The sequence below is a fragment of the Accipiter gentilis genome, chromosome 8, assembly GCF_929443795.1.
Source record: "Accipiter gentilis chromosome 8, bAccGen1.1, whole genome shotgun sequence".
Lineage (NCBI taxonomy): Eukaryota > Metazoa > Chordata > Aves > Accipitriformes > Accipitridae > Astur > Astur gentilis.
Genome location: NC_064887.1, coordinates 4,182,511 through 4,200,959, shown reverse-complemented (window position 1 = coordinate 4,200,959; position 18,449 = coordinate 4,182,511). Strand labels below are relative to the sequence as shown.

General features: G+C 47.1%; 1 protein-coding gene across 9 annotated transcripts in view; it reads left to right on the top strand.

Moving 5' to 3' along the window:
• Nucleotides 1-2,917: 2,917 nt before the first annotated feature.
• NFIA (nuclear factor I A) overlaps nt 2,918-18,449 on the top strand; it is a 251,359-nt gene continuing 235,827 nt past the window's right edge. For all 9 annotated transcript variants that reach the window (XM_049807204.1, XM_049807202.1, XM_049807203.1 and 6 more), the window contains exon 1: nt 2,918-3,446. In XM_049807204.1, coding sequence (XP_049663161.1) covers nt 3,029-3,446 — 418 coding nt within the window. In that variant the 5' untranslated portion in view covers nt 2,918-3,028. The remainder of the gene's footprint in view (nt 3,447-18,449) is intronic.

Genomic DNA, 18,449 nt, shown 5'->3' with positions numbered 1-18,449 from the left:
CCGCCGAGATTGAAGCGGTGCGATTTTCCGGAGCGGCGTGTTTACCAAGACAGTTTGAAAGTTGGTCTGTTTATGAGTCATTAACCTTTTCTCCTCGTACACCATTTTGAAAAGACACATTGGAGCCTAATAGGGACGTGCACACCTCGCGCGCCGAGCAGCGGGGCTTTTCATTTACTTCAGCCATGGCCCCTGACTTTAGACCAAAAAGCACCTTTTTTTTTTTTTTTTTTTTTTTTTTCTCTCCTCCCCCCTCCTCCCCCTGAAGTCTTTTAAAGTGGGTTTGGGGTTTTTATTTTTTTTTTTCGGGTGTTGTTTTTACCTCCCCTTTCAGGTTCACATCGTCGAAATCGGCTTTAGCGCAGGTTAAAGCGACTCTCTCTTGGATAGCATCCAGCGTCGAGCCAAAAAAGTCCCGAGCACATGAGATCAGGCATGGGACAAAGCGCTGCTTAAAGCAGAAAAGTTAAAAATATTTCAGGATGTACCAAGACGTGTTTAGAAAACTAGGAACGCTTGAAGCGCTCCCCTGGCTCATTGTGGGTCTGTGGAGCCTGTGCTGTGTGTACCTTCGCAGATAAACTTCCACTTGACAAAAGGCCTTTTTTCCTTGACTCTCCCTGAGTGGAGAAGGTGAAGGACAGGAGGGATCCGAAAAGAGGGTTTATTATTTTTAATAGCTCGTAGGGACCTGTCGTTTTTATATTTTCCTTATTTATTTTTTTTTTTTCTTTCCCCCCACCCTCCGTGAGAGAGCTGTTTCTGGTGGGTGAGAGCAGCTCCATGTGCTGGGATTGTGCCTCCTCTCACTTTTTGAATCTGCCGACTGCAAACTCGCAGCAATCTTTTTTTTATTATTATTTTTTTTAAAAAAAACTTTATTGAAATTTGAAACTATGATCTTTTCCGGGGGGGGGGGGGGGGGGGGGGGTGTGTGTGGAGGAGGAATGTGCCAATCATTGGAGTGATTTATTTGATTTTACCTGCTTATATTTTAATAATCATTCATAGTACATGTGATTACTGCCGCTCTGCTGTGCTATAATGAAATATATTGTGCCGTTTTGGGTAGTTTTTAACAACCTGTGTTTAAAATAAAAAGAAATGCTGTGGTATTACCTATAGACTTCAGTATTTACAGTTCAGGGGCCACTCAGAATAAGTGCAAGGAAAGCTTTTGGGAAGTCAGCAGAAGGTCTTGAATTACGACAGCATTTTGCTGATAGATGTTTCTACTATTGATTTCTCAATTTTTCATAATTTTTGAAAAGAAAATGCAAGTTAAAATAAGGTGCTGAAAGGAAGTAAGATGTCTGTTTTAATAACAATATTTGCGCGACCTGAAATGATTTGGATAGGAAATGTACTCCCTGGGATAATTAAAAAAAAAAAAAAAAAAAAAAGTTAGTTAATCTGAAAAATCCCCAATGTCGCCTCGCAAGGGTAGGCAGCGGGTGGCTTTTACCACGCTGGGGGAAATGTTGCACAAATTACTTTATTTTTCCCTCCTAGAGGGCCCAATCCTGTGAAAAGGAGGAACTCGGCCCCTGGAAGCAGGGACGTCCCCAGCACGCGGGGCTGGATCAGGCCCCCACAGGCTATATAGGTTTTATGTGCAGCCTGGAGTTCGGTTCGTTTATTCAGAGAAAAACAAAAAGCGTGGCCCCAGTATATTATAATATAATATGTTTTGATCTCTCTGGCTGATTTATGTAGTACTTTTTGCGGATTTTTTCTTTGTTTGTTTTTTAAACAAAATTGGGGGGGGGGGGTGTCTTTCTTGCGGTTTTTTTCAATTGTCAGCATAATTTTAATAGCCATTATTTTTGTGCCAAGGAAGAAGGGGGATCTTTAACTCATCGTTACACAAAGCGAGCAGTGTCTCTGGATGGCCAAACTAACTTTCCAAGTAGGGCATTTCTTTTTAAATGTATGAAAACACCACACAATATGTAAAGAAAAAAAATTAATAATTCTCTGCGTATTTGCACAAGTCGTGCTAAGGTTTTCTGTTACCGCATTTTTCAGTTTTCCCTGTTTCTTATTATTTTGCAGGAAGGCTCAGAGTTTGCCTTGTCCTAATGTGCCCGGATAGCAGATTTAAATTTTTTCTTTTTGACTAAATATAAACAAAACTTTTTTTTTTAAAAAAAAAAACCCAAACGCGAGACTTGCTTTTTCTAGGATTTTAGTGTTAGTTATTGTTGCGCGCGCGGGATAAATCGGCCGCGTTACTTTCTACTCCCTTCACCGTTGAGGAAACGGAGAGAAAACCACCCTTCATTGTATTTCTATGTGCAGCTATATTGGCATTTTACTATACTGCCTGCTGCTATTTCCAAATATATCTTAGGGAAAGTTTTACTATACTTTAGACTTCCCCATACAAACATTGATTGGCATCCAAATGTTTAGGATTTGCCAAATTGGCGGGCATACGCTGGCTACACCGCAAGCAGCGGGGTCAGGGAGAGAGCAAAGGGAGATACGCGCTCCGCAAGTGGACTCGCAGCGGGGTTTTTAGCTTTTAACTCGTTCTGCCTTTTTTGGGGGGTTGGTTTTCTGTTTTTTGTTTTTTTTTTTTTTTTTTTTTTAAAGAGATTTGGGGATGGGGGGAAAGGGCCCCATGGTTGCACCGTCTCTGCCCGGGTGCTTGTTTGAAGCTGGACCCCGTTTTTCGGCGGGGGGTGTGTGGGGGTGAGCAGGGGTTTTGGGTGGGCGCGAGGTGAAGCGGGGACGCGGCGGGGTCGGGGTCCGTCGGCGAGGGGTACGAGTCCCGCGGCCCAAAAAACGTATAAGCACCCTCCCAATGGTCGCCGTCCCGGCGAGCCTTCGCGCCTCGCGAAAGCCCCGTTTCTGGAGGCTTTTTGTTGATGGTTTCGGTGACACCGACCCTTCTCTGTAACTTTTTCAGGATGAATTTCATCCCTTCATCGAAGCACTTCTGCCTCACGTCCGAGCGTTTGCGTACACGTGGTTCAACCTGCAAGCCCGAAAAAGAAAATACTTCAAAAAACATGAAAAACGCATGTCAAAAGAGGAAGAGAGAGCCGTGAAGGACGAACTGCTAAGTGAAAAACCCGAGGTAAAGCAAAAATGGGCATCCAGACTTCTGGCAAAGCTCCGGAAAGATATCAGGCCTGAATTTCGGGAGGATTTTGTTCTCACAGTCACAGGAAAAAAGCCTCCGTGTTGCGTTCTTTCCAATCCAGACCAGAAGGGCAAGATGAGAAGAATTGACTGCCTTCGCCAGGCAGATAAGGTCTGGAGGTTGGACCTTGTTATGGTGATTTTATTTAAAGGTATTCCGCTCGAAAGTACTGATGGCGAGCGCCTTGTAAAGTCCCCACAGTGCTCTAACCCCGGGCTGTGCGTACAGCCCCACCATATAGGAGTTTCTGTTAAGGAACTCGATTTATATTTGGCATACTTTGTGCACGCAGCAGGTAAGTGCCTTTCTATACCACCTTCTCCAACTTTTCGGTTTATCTGCGTGCCGGGTGCCGTGCCCCGGCAGCGGCTGCATGAGCCGGGGAGGGAGCAGGGGACGCCGGTTATTGCCCTCCCGGGGCAGCGAGGAGAGTGCCAAAACTCACCCGCTTTATTTATTTTATTTTATTTTATTTTTTTTTTTTTTTTTTTTCCCCCGTGGGCTTTTAAGGTGCAGCCGCGTAAAAGCTGCTCTCGTTTTCCCAGGGTTAACGGCATTTCGGGCATCCTTCACAGGTGTTATCCTAACTGTTGTCCTAGGAGGGATCGCAGCTGGATGCGGCTTCCTTTATCCTGATGTTGGGGGAAAGCAGAGAGATTTTAATTGTTACTAATTTTTTTAAATAAAGTTTGTATATGCTATGCACAAAGTAGTCTAAGAGGGCTAGAGGTGCCCGAGGCCCGTGGGTCAGGAGTACCAGGTATCCTCACCCCACGGGGACGGGATGGGGAGCGTAAATCCCGCAGGATTGGGCTCGGAGGGAAAGGAGGAGATGGTCCTTCGACAGCACACCTAGTCATCGGGTCTGAGGAGCCACGAAACAAACCCCCGGCTAATCCTGTGGGGAAAAAAGAGGCATTTAACCCCCCCCCAAATATCACAGTTTATGCACCTAGAAGCCGAGCAGGTCGTGAAACAAATTCCTGGTTTGATAATATTGTGGTTATTGGGGCGGGGAGCGGGGCGGGGGGGGCGGCGGGGGGGCTGAGATGTTTTTGCGTGAGATTAAAATCTTGGGCTCTCTGACTCCAGCGCAAAGTACACCCTGCCCGCGGAGCGACTCGGTGTGCTCAGAGGATGTGTAGTATGTTGACTGGATAAAATAATATGCTATTGTAGTTCTCCTGAGTGACTATATTGCAGAAAAATGTGCGCGTGTGAAGTGCTAGGCCCCGGTTTTCACGTATGGTATGCATAGGTCCCCCTGGGTTTCAGCCTGAGTTGCAAGTTGAGGGGCTGGGCAGGCTGGAAAAAAAGAGGAGCAGAAGGGAGAGGAATCGTATTAGTAGCAACCGCTTCTCCATAAATACGTTATCAGTAAGAAAACTGAGCAAATCACAGCGCTGGGAGCCTGCGTTTCCAATGCCAGCTTCTGGCGGAGGGTCTCGCAGAAAGTTTTGGCTACCCCAAAGTTTTTCTGCGCCGAGTCCCTGCAGCGGTTGTTGCGATAGGCAGTGTCGCCGCTGTGATTTACGGGTATGATCCCCGTTCGGAAATAACTTCCGAGTATCCTCGTGGTATTTCCTACAGATAAGCTGCAAAATTTACTTTGCGCTTTGGTGCGGTAAATCATATTGCACGTTTATGGCAAAGGGGAGGTAGGCAAATATTGTGGAAAATTATTTATTTACTCTGCGATTTATGATGGGGCAGGGTGAAGGAAGGATTGCCAATTAATGGCTAATCGAAGGGAGATGGGGACTGGGGTGTTGCGGGTCCTCTCCCCTTCCATCGCTGGCCCCCAGGAGACCGGGGTCCCGCATCCCTTTTGTCTGCCTCGGTTTCCTCCTCCGCACCTCGGAGCGGGGTGATGCGCTTAAAGTGCCTCGATATCCACGGCTGAAAACCGCTATGTACTGCTGCACGGCATGCAGTTTTTTATTATTTAGATTTATATATAGCGTGGTGCCGGCGAATACCGGTCCGTGTTGTGTTTCCTAAGGGAAAAGCAGGCTTCTGTGGAGCGCAAGAACTGTTAATAGAAACCAACGGTCTTGGTTTAGCCTGCCTGTAGGGTCACAAAAATGTAGGATGGGGAGAGAAGGACCAAACCCGGGGTGCAAGTACTCCGGGCAGCTCGAAGGGATCCTCTCCCTGTTACAAGACTCGGGCAATAGACATTATAAAAGTTCGATATTGCGATTAGGAATATACCATCTTATCAGCACCCTGTTGGCAAACAGTAGCCTTGATAGCGAACTCTTATTTATTTCTGCCTTCATCGTCAACAGGCAGCAATTGCACTAATTGTTCTTTGGACTAGACATTTGCTGCGGAAACTTAGCGCGAGGCTTAGGCTCGTTTTTTTGGGTTAGATTTGCGGTTTTGTGTAAGCAGTAACACGCTCGAACAGACCGCACCGCTTCGTGTTTTCGGCCGTTGTTTGCTGATTGCACGCATCGCATTGTGCTCTTAATGCAGTAGCGTGTGCTGGTGTATTCCCTGCTAAACCTCACCGGGGAGGGGGACAAACTGATTTTTAGGAGGTAGGACAGCGTGGTCGCCGTCTATATCGCTTCACAGATACGTACCAAAAGCCTCGCGTATAGGCTACCTTTTTTTTTTTCCCCCCCTTTTTTCCCTTTTTTTTTTTTTTTTTTTTTCCCCCTCCGATGTATCCCAGCAGTCTTTGTTACACCTGAACATTGGCCAAGTTGACAGCCATTGGTTCCCGCAGACCCGCAGTAATGGCAGCTTGTGCCGGGTGCGCAACAGGAAAATTACAAAAGAAAAAAAATATTAAGGGTCCTTTGTCTCAAACTCCATCAGGCCTCGCTCCCCAAATGTATGGACCGCTTATTTATAAGGAGGAAGTTGCCAGCGCAAATATTAGGTAGGCTGGTCAACTTACATATAGCGGATTTGACAAGCATCTGCTATAGTACAGAAGATTTGTAAACACTAAACAATGTTTTTACCTCCTTAAAAGTTTTGAGAAGTTGCCAGTATTGGCAGGAGGCACAGACTCCGAAACGTGCTTGAAGATACGTGCCAAAACCATTGTGACCTTTTCACCCATAGTGCTCGCTTCTCTTTTTCTTGGGGTTTTTTTTCCCACTCTTCGTCGCCTTTTTTTGAGGGCGAGTATTCTCTTCCAAGATGCCCTTATTCGAGATGACTTCGGCAGTGAGATGTCCCTTTCCTTCTAAACATGTATGATAATTATTGCTTTGAATCCACGCTTTTTCTTCAGTAGGCACTATCATCTGTAAGGGAACACATGTGCACAGATTTAAATAGTGCTTCTTACAAAGCTACTGAAATCAATTATTCTCTTTAAGAACTGGCTAGAAAGAGAAAACAAAAATATGCAAATAGGCAAACTACATGTCATTTTCGTTTAAAAAAAAGAAAAAGAAAAAAAAAAAAGGAAAGGAAGATCGGTGTTTTGTGAATTAGAGGTTGACCAAAAAGCGTATTGAAATCTAGAGTATTGCTCTCAGTTTGCAGTTTCTAATCTGCTTAACTAAAAGCAGGCGGCATTTTCATACCCTGAACTTGGGTTCGCTTTTTAGTTTTCACTTATTCTGCGCTTGTATCAAATGACAAGTTGGAAACCATTGTGGCAAACCGTTTTCTTTGTGGGAGTCGAACAGTAAAGCTAATTTATGACCGGTCCTTTACCAGATGATCTGTATCAGAATCTACAATATACTAGGCACGTGGCAAGGTCACAATTTAAGTTGTTAAGGTCACAACCTTAGCCACCAGGCATTTGACCTTTTAGATAAAGTTAACCTTTGTTCATTAGTAGGCACTCAACCGAGAACTTTCTGGAGTTTTTTACTGCTTTGGAGTTCCTTCTGCTAATGTGATCAGATTGGAGAATAGATTCGCAATGGAAGTAGTTAAATTTAGTGAGAGGCCACAGTTTTTAGAGACTTCGCCAGTGGACGAAGCTGGATGGCAGGCCAGGAGGCGATGCTGCAATGCCCGGTTTATTTTTTCGGACGGCCATCATTATGCGCTTTGGGCGAGAATTAAGCTAGCGAGGTATTTGTGGCAGAGGAAATCTTTTAATCTTTCAGAAGGACGTTTAAAAATCCCAAATTTAAGAAAAATCTGGGGACAGGGTTTTATTTACACCAGCTCATTTTTTCTGTTCACGTTTAGAGTAAAAGCCAGCGAAGATGCAAGAAGTCAGCCTGATTTCTGCGACTGTGAAAATTTACTTAGCGTCTAAATACGCTCTATGGCTAATTGCCTGGGCAATAGCATATAGCACGTGACCTTGAACTTTAAGCAGACCCATTTTACCTTCCCATCGGCGAATTTAAAAGATTTCGACTTGGACGGCCGCAAAGAGGCATCGATGGGAACAACCCAAAGATGGGTTAAGGCAGAAAACGCCTGCAGATAGCCAAAGTACCCATGGAGGTATCGGGGAGTCCGAAAGGTACATAAGGCTTTGCGCCGTAATCTTTTAGCACAATTGGTATTGATTGTTGCTGCATTAATCCTGTTAATAGCCGCAGCCGGTTCGGCGTGTTGCAGGGATGTGAGAGGTGTCCTGACAATACTGTACATCACCAAAAGAGCTGTCGCAGCGTCTTGGAACTCCTGATAGCTGCTTTGCAAAAGTGGAGCCTTCGATGGTGGAAACTATTGCCGGCTCCTATAGAAACACACACCATATTGTTTACTTAATTATGCCGTAGCGAAGGCTCATTTTTAATTATTTAGCTGACTTTCTCGCTTTGCTGTGATACCACATTTATTATTTAATTTAAAATCAAAAGGGCTGAGCTACTGTTAGGTTTTGATGCATTTTACTTTTGTTTTGGCTACGTTATTGTCATTCCATCGTACAGTAATCTAGATAGCCGTGATATGCAGATTGGCCAGATGGTCATGTTAACAGATTGAGAACCCACTTCCCACTGCTAAAGAGCAGGTGTAAGATCAGTGGGCTTTTTTTTTTTTTTTTTTTTTCCTCCTTTCCTCCCAAGTTTCAACCAAAATGCTCTTTAGACAGCTCATAATGGTAGTTAAAAAGGGGCACATTTCAAATGGTGGTTGTTCTGTGTAGAGAATATGTAATATATATGTCGTTTTTACGTGTACCTGAAGACTTCTAAAGCATCCGTGACATTCCCCCCATACATGAGGCTTTCGAAAACCTACTTCCAGCCCGTGGCTGTTCCAGCGTACATCCAAAACGGTCCTTAAAGTTTTGTTTGCGATGTTGATAGTCCCTACGCATTTCTACAGACAGGTTACGTTTACCCTTACCAAAAAATACTCAGCCAGCTTTGCGGCAGGTACTTCACACGCTTTCCCCGTACAGGGCTCCCTGCGCACACCCAGGGGAACCTGAGCAGTTCAGTGTTCAGCTGAGATTTTAACGTTCGGGGGCTTGTAGGGTTTGGGTTTTTTTCTCCATTAATTTTTGCCACAGTGAGACATCTGTAGCCTTAAAGAAAAAAGTGAAATGAAGACATCGCGCGGTATTTCTGCCCTCGAGGAATACCAGGAGAAGGCAGATTTTGCATTGCTTGAGCCTTATAAAAGGTGCCCCTAAAAAGTCAGTGGTGGGAGCCTGGGTCTGTGTCTCAGCCGGGAGAGGTGGGGAGATGACAGCTACAGCTCCTCGACACCCCAAATTTCACACACCCACCTATCACGGGCGTGCACGAAACGCGGCGATCTACACACCCCGCCTGGTGCAGAAAGATATCTCCATCCATCGACGCTCTCTGCTTTGGGGAGGGGGACCGAGCGCTTTCAGTGAGCAGGGCAGTAGCTGACAGAAGCAGGATTTAGGTGGGACAACTGCTCTCCCCGTGCGGTTGTAACTGAGCCGGTGAGTATCCGTGATAATTCCGATACTAACTGGTGCGGCACTTGGGACGGTCTGCTCTATCACGAACCCCTGGCAGGAGTTCAGTCATGTGGTTTAGCTTTCCCCTTTCTCCAACAACAACAACAGCAACAACAAATAAACACGGGATAAAGACGCATTTCATATGCCCAGGATGTTTTCCAGGTGATGGGTTCGGCCGGTATAAGGGCGCGTTATTTCCGTACCTCCCTGCCCCGGCCCGCTTCGAGGTGCAGAAGCGGGAGAAGCCTTTGAATGGTAAGAAAGTTGCCCAACGCTGCTGGCTTGTCTACAAGCGACTGCACTTTTATATTTCCCTTCTTTTCCACCCAATGATGAATAGCACTAATTTAGATCTATTTAAGGCGAGTGTGGGAGAAACCACAATCTTTGTTGTGGTCACTGCTGTACACAGCGGGGCTGAATGTTTCTCTTGGTTGAGGCCTCAAAGCTGAATCTGGAGAACCCAAAACATCGTGTCAGCTTTTCAAACCCTTCAAAGAGACAGTGGAATCCTAATTGTTCATAAAACCCATTATTTATTATTACAATTATGTATTTTCTCCCCATTCGGATGTAAAGGAAAGGGCATCCCTCGCTTTCCGTGCCTTGAGCTTCTTCGCAGCTCCTCCTCCTCCTCCCCTCGATGCTTCGGGTTCAGGCACCGGCCGAGGCTTTCGCAGCCAGCAAACAAACCCCAGCCCGCCGCTCCATAAACCCTCAACCCCTCCCCAAAAGCATGGGCTTTGCCACACGTGTCCCAGAGTTGGACCCTCCGGGGCTTGGGGACCGTCCCCGGCGGGAACGGCTTTTGGGGCATCGGCTTTCGGGGCATCCTCGTTGGGAGCCGGGGGTCTGGCTCTGCCCCCGCTCCCTTTCTGCACAGGCAAGGGCTGGAGCTGCTGATTAAATTACAGGCTGTAAATTCAGGGCAAATTATTTTAGCCTCCTAACAGCAGCCGACCCCGAAGGTTTCCTTACGACAGTGAGGGCTCTCGGTAGATAAGAGTTGTCGGTGGACTCAAATTCATTTTAATCGCTTTGGTTTGCCCGTTCATCGGATGCTCTTCATTCGTTTCATCTTTGGTTATTGTTAATTATCACCTGCGTTACGATAGCCACCAAAAAGCCCAGCTGGGATCAGCACATGGGTCACGGCACCCGTGACGTGTGGGGCAGTTTTATCCCGGCAAGTTCTTTGGGGCGTTGCAGCATTTTACGCCCAATTGCAAGGGCAGCGCCCTGGCCGATCCCCTCGTCACAGCGTAATTAATTTCAAAGAGCTAACGGTGTATTTCTCTTATTTTTCGGAAGCATTTCTCGCTAGCGTGGCTCCACGTCCCCACCCAGGGAACGGCTGTGGGCGCGTGAGCTCGGCCCGGCGCGTGGCATCGGCGCGGCGGAGGAGGACGCGGCCCCCGTAACGCCGGTGGGGTCGGGCCGGATTTGTAGCCGCTGTCTGTAAAATACACGAGGGCCTCCATTTTGTGTGCCAGACGCTCACGTGCGAGTGCAAAATGGAGAGCTGCGCGGTTGAGTTTTGCCTAGAGCGAAGCGCAGAGGCGTACGTTGCCGGTGGTCCCCGCGCCGCCGCGGTGCGCGCAGACCCACGCCGAGGCGCGGGAGCCGGTATCCTGAGCTTATCCATCCATCGGTTCCTCCTGAGGAGGTCTCGGTGTCTCCTGCGGGTCCTTAATATCCACCCTCCCCGGTCCGAGTGCCGTCCCGGTGTCACGGCAAGCCGGCACGTTGGCTCTCGGGCCGGTGCGAAGGGCCCCGGGGAGTCGTTCGTCCTTCCCCGCGGGCTTCGGTACACATCAGTGCCGTTAGATTAGCAAGATAAAATCAAGACGCGTTTAATGACACGCTATTCTGAAAGTTTCCTGGACTTTATTGTTCATAACTTGGACCTGAGTCGGGTTATTTACACATGAGGATTAAAAAGCTGCAAACAACTGTGAGATTTTTAGGGGCTGAAAGCAATTAGCATATGTGGGTAGGAGATTACACTGCATGTCTGCGTTCCTTTAAAATATAAATCACAGTTATTTAATTATGTTTTGAGAGGGCAGATTTAAGGATATACTGCAAAATGCATTACCTATTATACCAACACGATAATCTTATTAACCTTGCTTTCTACTTTTTAATTTTATTGTGCACCCTGTACAACTCTTATGATATCAAAAATAATTACTTGGAGAATACATGATGTCAGAGGTCCGATATGACATTTATCTTCACAAGTGAGGAGATGGCTATCTCGTGCATTGCATAGCAGCACGGGAGGCAGCAGGCAGGTCCGCACCAGGGAAAGGAAGCGAAGATAGGTATCATCAGATGTTATTTAACGTATATAAGTGCGTGTTTGCAGGTTTGTGTTCAAGCCGAGGGCCGGCTTGACCAAACTTGATGCAATTCAGCATCTGCGGGCCTCCCGCAATAGAAAGGCCGAATGTTTTACTTGCATGTGCCATACAACTCCCATCGGTGAGCCAATATTTCAGGGTGGCTCCATGCATCCGGCCCTGATCCCAGTTGGATCTCCTGTTAAACCCCACGTTCTCCATCCCATCCCTCCTCAGGGCAGCACCTCTCTCTTTTTTTTTTTTTTTTTTTTTTTTTTTTTTATCCATCTCTCCTAATGTTTGATATGTGTTGATATTTCCCCCTTTATTTTGTGAGGGAATGGGTGAGGGTGATGGGTGAGGGGAAACAAATGCCATAATAATATCCCTTTTCAGAAGAATATAGTTTAATTTTGTGTGTGCGTGCAGCAGCTGCCATTGGCAAGCTGTCGTCTTTGTTGCCATGGGCTTTTTTTTTTTTTTTTTTTGCATGCGTGCCAGAACATGATTGGATGTTTCAGCATGTTCATGTTTTGGGGTGAGATATATCTGTAGCGAAGCACAAAATTGTCGTGGGGTTGGTGGGTGTCCAAGGCAGGGTTATTCAGCCAGGTGAGCTGGTTGCGCTGGAGAGGGTTGTGCGAGCGTGGTAGCCGGTGGTTGTTTTGGTCGATGAGATAAAATTTGCTGGTGCTCTGGATTTTTCGGTGATGTAAAAAGGTCCTTTGAAAACATCACAGGGGGGCATATCGCCGAGGTCTCCTCCAGCAGGACACCCCCGGGGCGCAGCGGGAAGCTGCCGGCAGTACCTGGGAAGGACCGGCCGGTGGGTTTCTCCTGCCCACCTCCCTCGCCTTGGCGCACGCGCGCCACGGGAGGTCGCGTCCATCCCCAGCGTCTCGCTGATGCCACGGGGAGCTGGACGGTGGCACCGGTGAGTTTGCGTGGAGCGCACCTTCCACGGGGCGTAAAACTAATGCGGCATCACCCGCAAGAGCTGCAGGACCTGCCATGGTGGTGCTTAGCCCTGGGCACAGAGATGTAGCTAGTGCTTTTCCCGCTCCTTGGTTTCATCCATTCGTCACGTTCATCGTACGCTCATAGCATCGGTATCTAAACAAAGTCTAAACCTGCTCTACACCGACGTCTGTGCTGCCCATCTCCCTTCTCGTCCCAGTCGCTGTCACCCCATGTTAAGTACGGTTCGACCCGATGATCTTAAAGGTCTTTTCCGACCTAAATGAGTCTCTGATTTTAAGTAATACACGGTGGGAGAGCAGGAGAGCTCTTTAGCCTGGGAAGCCCGCCGTGCGGCCACGGGGATCATCGCGAGGTGCCAAATGCATTTGCAAACTCGGGAGAAATATTTCATAGGGAGGCATCTCCATACAGCCCTTTTAGGCTCGGACTAGTCCTAAACTGGAGCACTCGGCGAGGGGAAAGTTTGCAGGGCGAGCGCAGGCACCGCGCGCAGTCTCTGAAGGTTTTAGGAGAAAGAAAGGATGAAGGACTAAACGTAAAGTGTTGAGACAGCCTCATTCTTCTGCGTCTACAGATTTAGTGCTGTGTATGAGGTACAGAGAATGAGCTGCGTGAGCTTTGTAATAAACATTGCGTCTGGTTAAATTACCATTTTTGCGTTTAAAGCCAGTACGTGTGTTACAGAATACCTTGTAATGCACTGGAAGAACAGGGATGAACCCTTGTAAAGGTATCAAAAGGCAAGTTAGATAGTTGCTACGTTTATTGTCAAGATGAACACTGACTGGAGATTTTAATGCAGAAATACATCGTCAATCAGATTTCATCCTAAGGATATTTGCTCAAAATTTTGTCTGATCTTTTTACCCAGTCAGGTTTTAACTTGATATGGAAGAAAACAGCCAAATCCCTGAGTGATGCTGGAAACTTAGGGTAAAATTTAAATGTAATTCAGTTTGGGTTTTTTTTTCTCTCTTTTTTTTTTTTTTTTTAAGGCAGAGTAGTTTCAAGTAAATCAGAAGAATGAATTCTTTGTATCAGGATGCTTTTCTAAAGCCCAGCTATTGTTGGGATCCCTTTTAGGGAGGATAGCCACTGCAATGCTTTTATTGTGTGATGACGAGGACTTTTCCTGACGCGATGAGGACTTCATTGAAAATAGCCAACAAACCTATTTACATTTGTTCCTGTGTTAAAAAGTAAAAAGTAGCTGTTGCTGAGCTAAAAAGTAAATCCCGCATCATTTTATTTGAAAGCTTCACGACCGGCTTGCCTGGCTATGGGAGGATCAGCCTCCGTAGCGGCTGAACCCTTGCGAGCATAGGTTGGGCGTTGCTGGAAAAGTTGGGAACAACACGGGGCATTCGGGTAAGAAGTGGGATTTTTGTGGTCAAGACCCTTTTTTTCCTGTAGAGAAGGACATTGGCTTCAACAGCTCTGGTTTATGTTCTTCTTAGGCAGATGCAGTTATAAACACCCAGCCACGCAGCTCCGTGCCGTTTGGGGATGCACGCTTGCATCTCAGAAGTGCATCTTCAAGGTGTCTGTTCTTTGTAATGTGGATACATGAGCGTGATCTATAGGCAAAATAACATGCTCAACGCCCACGTTAAACATGGACATCGTTTCTTTTTCTGGTCAAAAGCTGGAGGTCAAAATCGTGATGGGAACTGAGAGTGGACCGCTTGTTTTCCACACGCACGGTCCGTAGTAACAAACTCTTCTATAAAGAAGTGAGATGTGTCTCAGCAGTGAGCAGTCCCGGGGTGTGAAGCCGTCGGCCAGGGCGATGAGGATGGTAGGAGCGGGGTCCCCGTCCTGGCACGGAGCTTGGTTGTCCGCTGCGGTCCCATACTGCGCGGAGCTAAGGGCTCCTTGCGTGCTGCAGAGTGGGACGCGCGCATCTCCCTGCAGCGTGCTGAAGGATGCTATGGACATGGCCCTGGAAAAAAACAAGTACAGAGAGTTTTCATTCCTGAATGTCCTGTTGGTAGGGTAGGTTTTCCATGAGATGGGTCGCTGAGAAAGTCCTGCTTTTCTCCCTGTTCCTGGCTGGGTCTCTCCCCGCTGTTGCCCTTTGCAAGCGGCTTCGTTTGCCTGGGGCCGAGTCATCCTCGGCTGTTCGGTGCCTTCATCCCCGCTGCGGACCACCGAGCTGGTGCGGTCCAGCCCGGCTCAGGGCTCCGACGGGGCCGTCGTTGGCAGCGGGGATGGGCGTAGGGACGGCAGGAGCGCCGGGGATGCAACGTCAGGACACGCGAGGCGTTCGGAAAGAGTGAAATGAGTCGGGAGTTTGGAAAGGAAATGGGATGTTTCTGTCCACGTGGTTCTGAAATATGGGGCAGTGGTATCTTTGAGTTGATAAATGTGCTTTGAAAGCCTCAAAAAACTTTCTTTGATTGCACAAGCAGTATCTAATATTAATAATATTTCCTCGTTAAAAGGGATGAAGGATTTCTCAGACAGTCTCGCTCATGTACCTCGTTTTTTGAACAAGCTTCGTCTACCTTAGCAACTTCTCCAGGGAACTTTCCAGCTCCGTGCTGGGGCCGCTGGTGCGGCTCGAGAACGGGTCAGTGGCCATGGAGGCATTTAACATTTTAATTGCCTTCCTATACCGATTGCTGCGATGACCTGTTTGTTTGGATTATATCTCTTTTTTCATATTTTAAAAAAAAAAAAGAAAAAAAGAAAACAAAGGAAGTACAGTGCTGCGCACAGAACAGTTATTAAAAACAGTTGGGAAGCATATAAAAGGTACTGTTTGTGTGAGAAACGGGACAGCTGTGATGGTCTATTGGGAAAGTGTGTACAGATGGTGGTAGGGAGGGGAATGATGACTACATGGCTGATAAATGAAATACAAAAAGCATTAAATTGGTGATCTTTTTAAAGAGTACATTTTTGGTTAGCATTTTTGGTGCATCATTAGGGCTCTTTGTCTGCCTCTTATTTAGCCAGGAAGTGCGACTATCTTCGCGCATTTGTGGCTCTGATTTTGTTTACAAATAAGGAGTCTGTTTAATAAATCACATACCATGGAATTATTAAAGAAGATAATTAAGCGCATGGTTTTCCCTACATTGGGAATGGCACAGGATCGTCCTAAAGACCTGACAATACCACAAATGCAGTTGGGCTCGAATTAGTTACGGTAACACGTGGGATTTCCTGGAGCCTAAACAGATTTCTTTGTTTTGCAAGAAGTAGGACCGGCGGCATGAGCCGGGTTGGGGGAGCGAGGTTTCGGCGTTTCAAAACCGCGGAAGGCAAATTGCTCGGTGTTTTGCCTTTATTTTAAATTAGCTTATGGTCCCGAAGGTGGTGGCACCCAGTGACCGGTGCCTGGCCGCGGTATCTGGGGGATGCTGGTGCTCCCAGGGGATGCAGGGACTCCCTTGGCCCCACAGGGGCCTCTTTTGGAGGAGGCAATGAAGGAAAGAGGGAGACAGACAGACTCGGAGGTAAAATTTTTCCCTGTAGTTCGCAGGAGAGGGATGCCCATCTTCCCATCCTTAGCAGAGCTTTATCACATCCCCTATCACGGAGCTTATTTATCGGGGGCTAATGGAATTTAAGGCAAAATCTGCTCATTGCTGCACACTGCTGTAAAGTAGAGATGGTCCCTCAAATGCTGCAAACTTCAGCGCGGAGAGTTTTTAAACTAACGGGCAAAATAATCCTCCTCCTCCTGGCGTTTCATCCGGTTTCCAGCTGAAATAATCCCGGTTTGCCCTTCTCCTTCCCTCTCACCCACCCGTTGCTTCGTGTTCCTGCTCATTGTTTCTGGGTGCCATCAATAGATAAAAGCACTTTCCTTAATAATAAATAGCCTTTGGTTATGCTGCGCTTTTCCATGAACCAGCCCAGTGTCCGGCCACCTCGCGAGCCCCGGCTGCGTCATTGTCCCTCCCTTGGGGGGGGACAGGCCACCGGCGACCTCGGCACCCCGTTTCAGGGGTGGCTTCAAGTGCTGCAAAAAGGGGGTTCAGCAAACCTCCATAAGAAGAACCTGCCCAGAGGGAGTTTTTCTGAAGACCTGTCGGTTGCAGGCTTATTGATGCTCTGAATTCTGTTGATTTACAAACCTCCCAAAACTTTAACATGCCACTTTGGGGATTATTTGCTCTCCTGACATGGTATCACAAACTCCTCTTGTTACCAGACTTGATGAACAACATGTTTCACTGTGCCTTTTTTTTCGGCCAAGTAAATTTTCTTCTGCATTTTCTTGAAACGTAGAAAAAAAGAAAGATTTTGAAAAGGTTTAATGTGAAGAAAATGTATGACAACTTGATAGATTGCTTGGGACTTCAGTGCAATAATTGTACAAAGTAGGTTGCAATTTTTTTTTTTTTTTACAGATGCAATGTATTAAAAAGAACAATAGACAAAGAGACATATAGCGCAAGGATGGAGAGACCATCTTGGCCAACCTCTACAAATTTGTTCCAAATTTCAATTATTAAATAACACAAAACCATATTTATTGTAGTAACACTGTACGTTTTCTTGGCTGATCAGATCTTGGGTCGTTTGTGAGGTTTTTGTACACCTTGTCGGTAAATCCGCTTCACCTCTTAGAAAGAAAACAGTCCATTTCGTTTGCGGGTCAAGGCGAAGGGACAATTTAGCAATATCTGGGCACGTATGAAATGCCTCGAGTTGAAGTTGATTCCTTCTATAATAAATGTTTTATTTTCTATCGATACGAACACGTGCTCTCCTATAGCTTCACTAAGTAGATAAGCCCAAAAGGTCTTCTAGGACCTGCACCGCTGGGTACCGTGGAGGCAGCAGAAACAAGCGGCTGTTTGAGATGCTCCTACGGTACCTCTTGACGATACCAGCCCCACTTCGGTCCTGGCCCTCCAGACGGCCGCCGACAACACAACCTCGTCAGCTGGAGACACAAATGAGGACGTGTTTTAGAAACGCAGAGGCCTCCCTCCTCCCTTTCCGCAGCGCAGAGCATGCGTTGCGCGAGGCGTCCGCTTACCAAACCCAACGATGGGAAGCCAGGTTTCTCTGCCAGCTTGCACAAAAGTGGTTTTACCCGCCGTCCCTAAGAGCAGAATTAGTCTCCGAGTCGCTCGGGCTGGGTGCGTGGATCTCCTCCAGAGCCTCATCGGAGCGGCTGGGGGACGAGTCCACCCCTCGTTATTCAGCTGCTATTTTGGTGTCTCCTTCGGGATGTGCTGCCAACCACGAGGGAGGGGGCAGTGACAAAATACCTGGGGTCTCTCGATACTGCCCCAAGCTTTGAAAGAAAAGGTTAATTCTTACTGAAGCAGTGATTTGTGTCTTTGATTAGTTACTAATTTTACACTCACAAAAATAATTCCCTAATGATCGCGGTTGACAGGAGAGCCCGGCCATGTTGTACGGCTGTGATTTAGAACTTGTGTTTCCAAACTTTTTTTTTTTTTTTTTTTCTTGTGGCATAGGGGACTCGGTCCTGCCCAGAACAGAGGACCCTCGGCTTCATTCGAGATTGGGTAGTGCCCAGCCCCGGAGCCAGAGCCCCGTCCCTGGCAGGGGCTAGGCAGAGCAGTGCTGCTCCCATCAGCAGACTACAGGAAGGCAACTATTAAAAGTAGAAAGCTATTAAGCAGTCAGGTTTTTATTATGCTTTAGTGTTTTGTTTAAGTCTGTTCTTAATTGGTTGATTAATGTAAGCGAAGTCCTTTTCTCCCCCACCATCTCTACAGATGGCAAATGGAAGGTCCCAACTGTCATTGTGCGCAAAAAAGGTTATGGTTCAAAGTCAGAGATACAGAGATACCACGATAATCAATCATAGGAACTTGTCTCGCTGTGCCCGGCCAGGCAAAAGTTAGGCTTGGTAGTAATATTCCCTCCAAACCCATCCGGAGGAATTTCTTTTCACTTTATTTCGGGGGAGATGAGTTGCTGCAAACTTCTCGCTGCCGGATCTGGGGTGTTTCAATAAATCCAGGCAGAGCCGCAAGCGGCCACGGCACCGGTTAGCGCGGCCGGGGCTTTTCTTCTCCTCGGCATCCTTCTCCTTGGCAGGGTCTGTACGAAAGCAGGAGGCGCAGCCCGTGAACCTCGCCGCTAAAAAAAG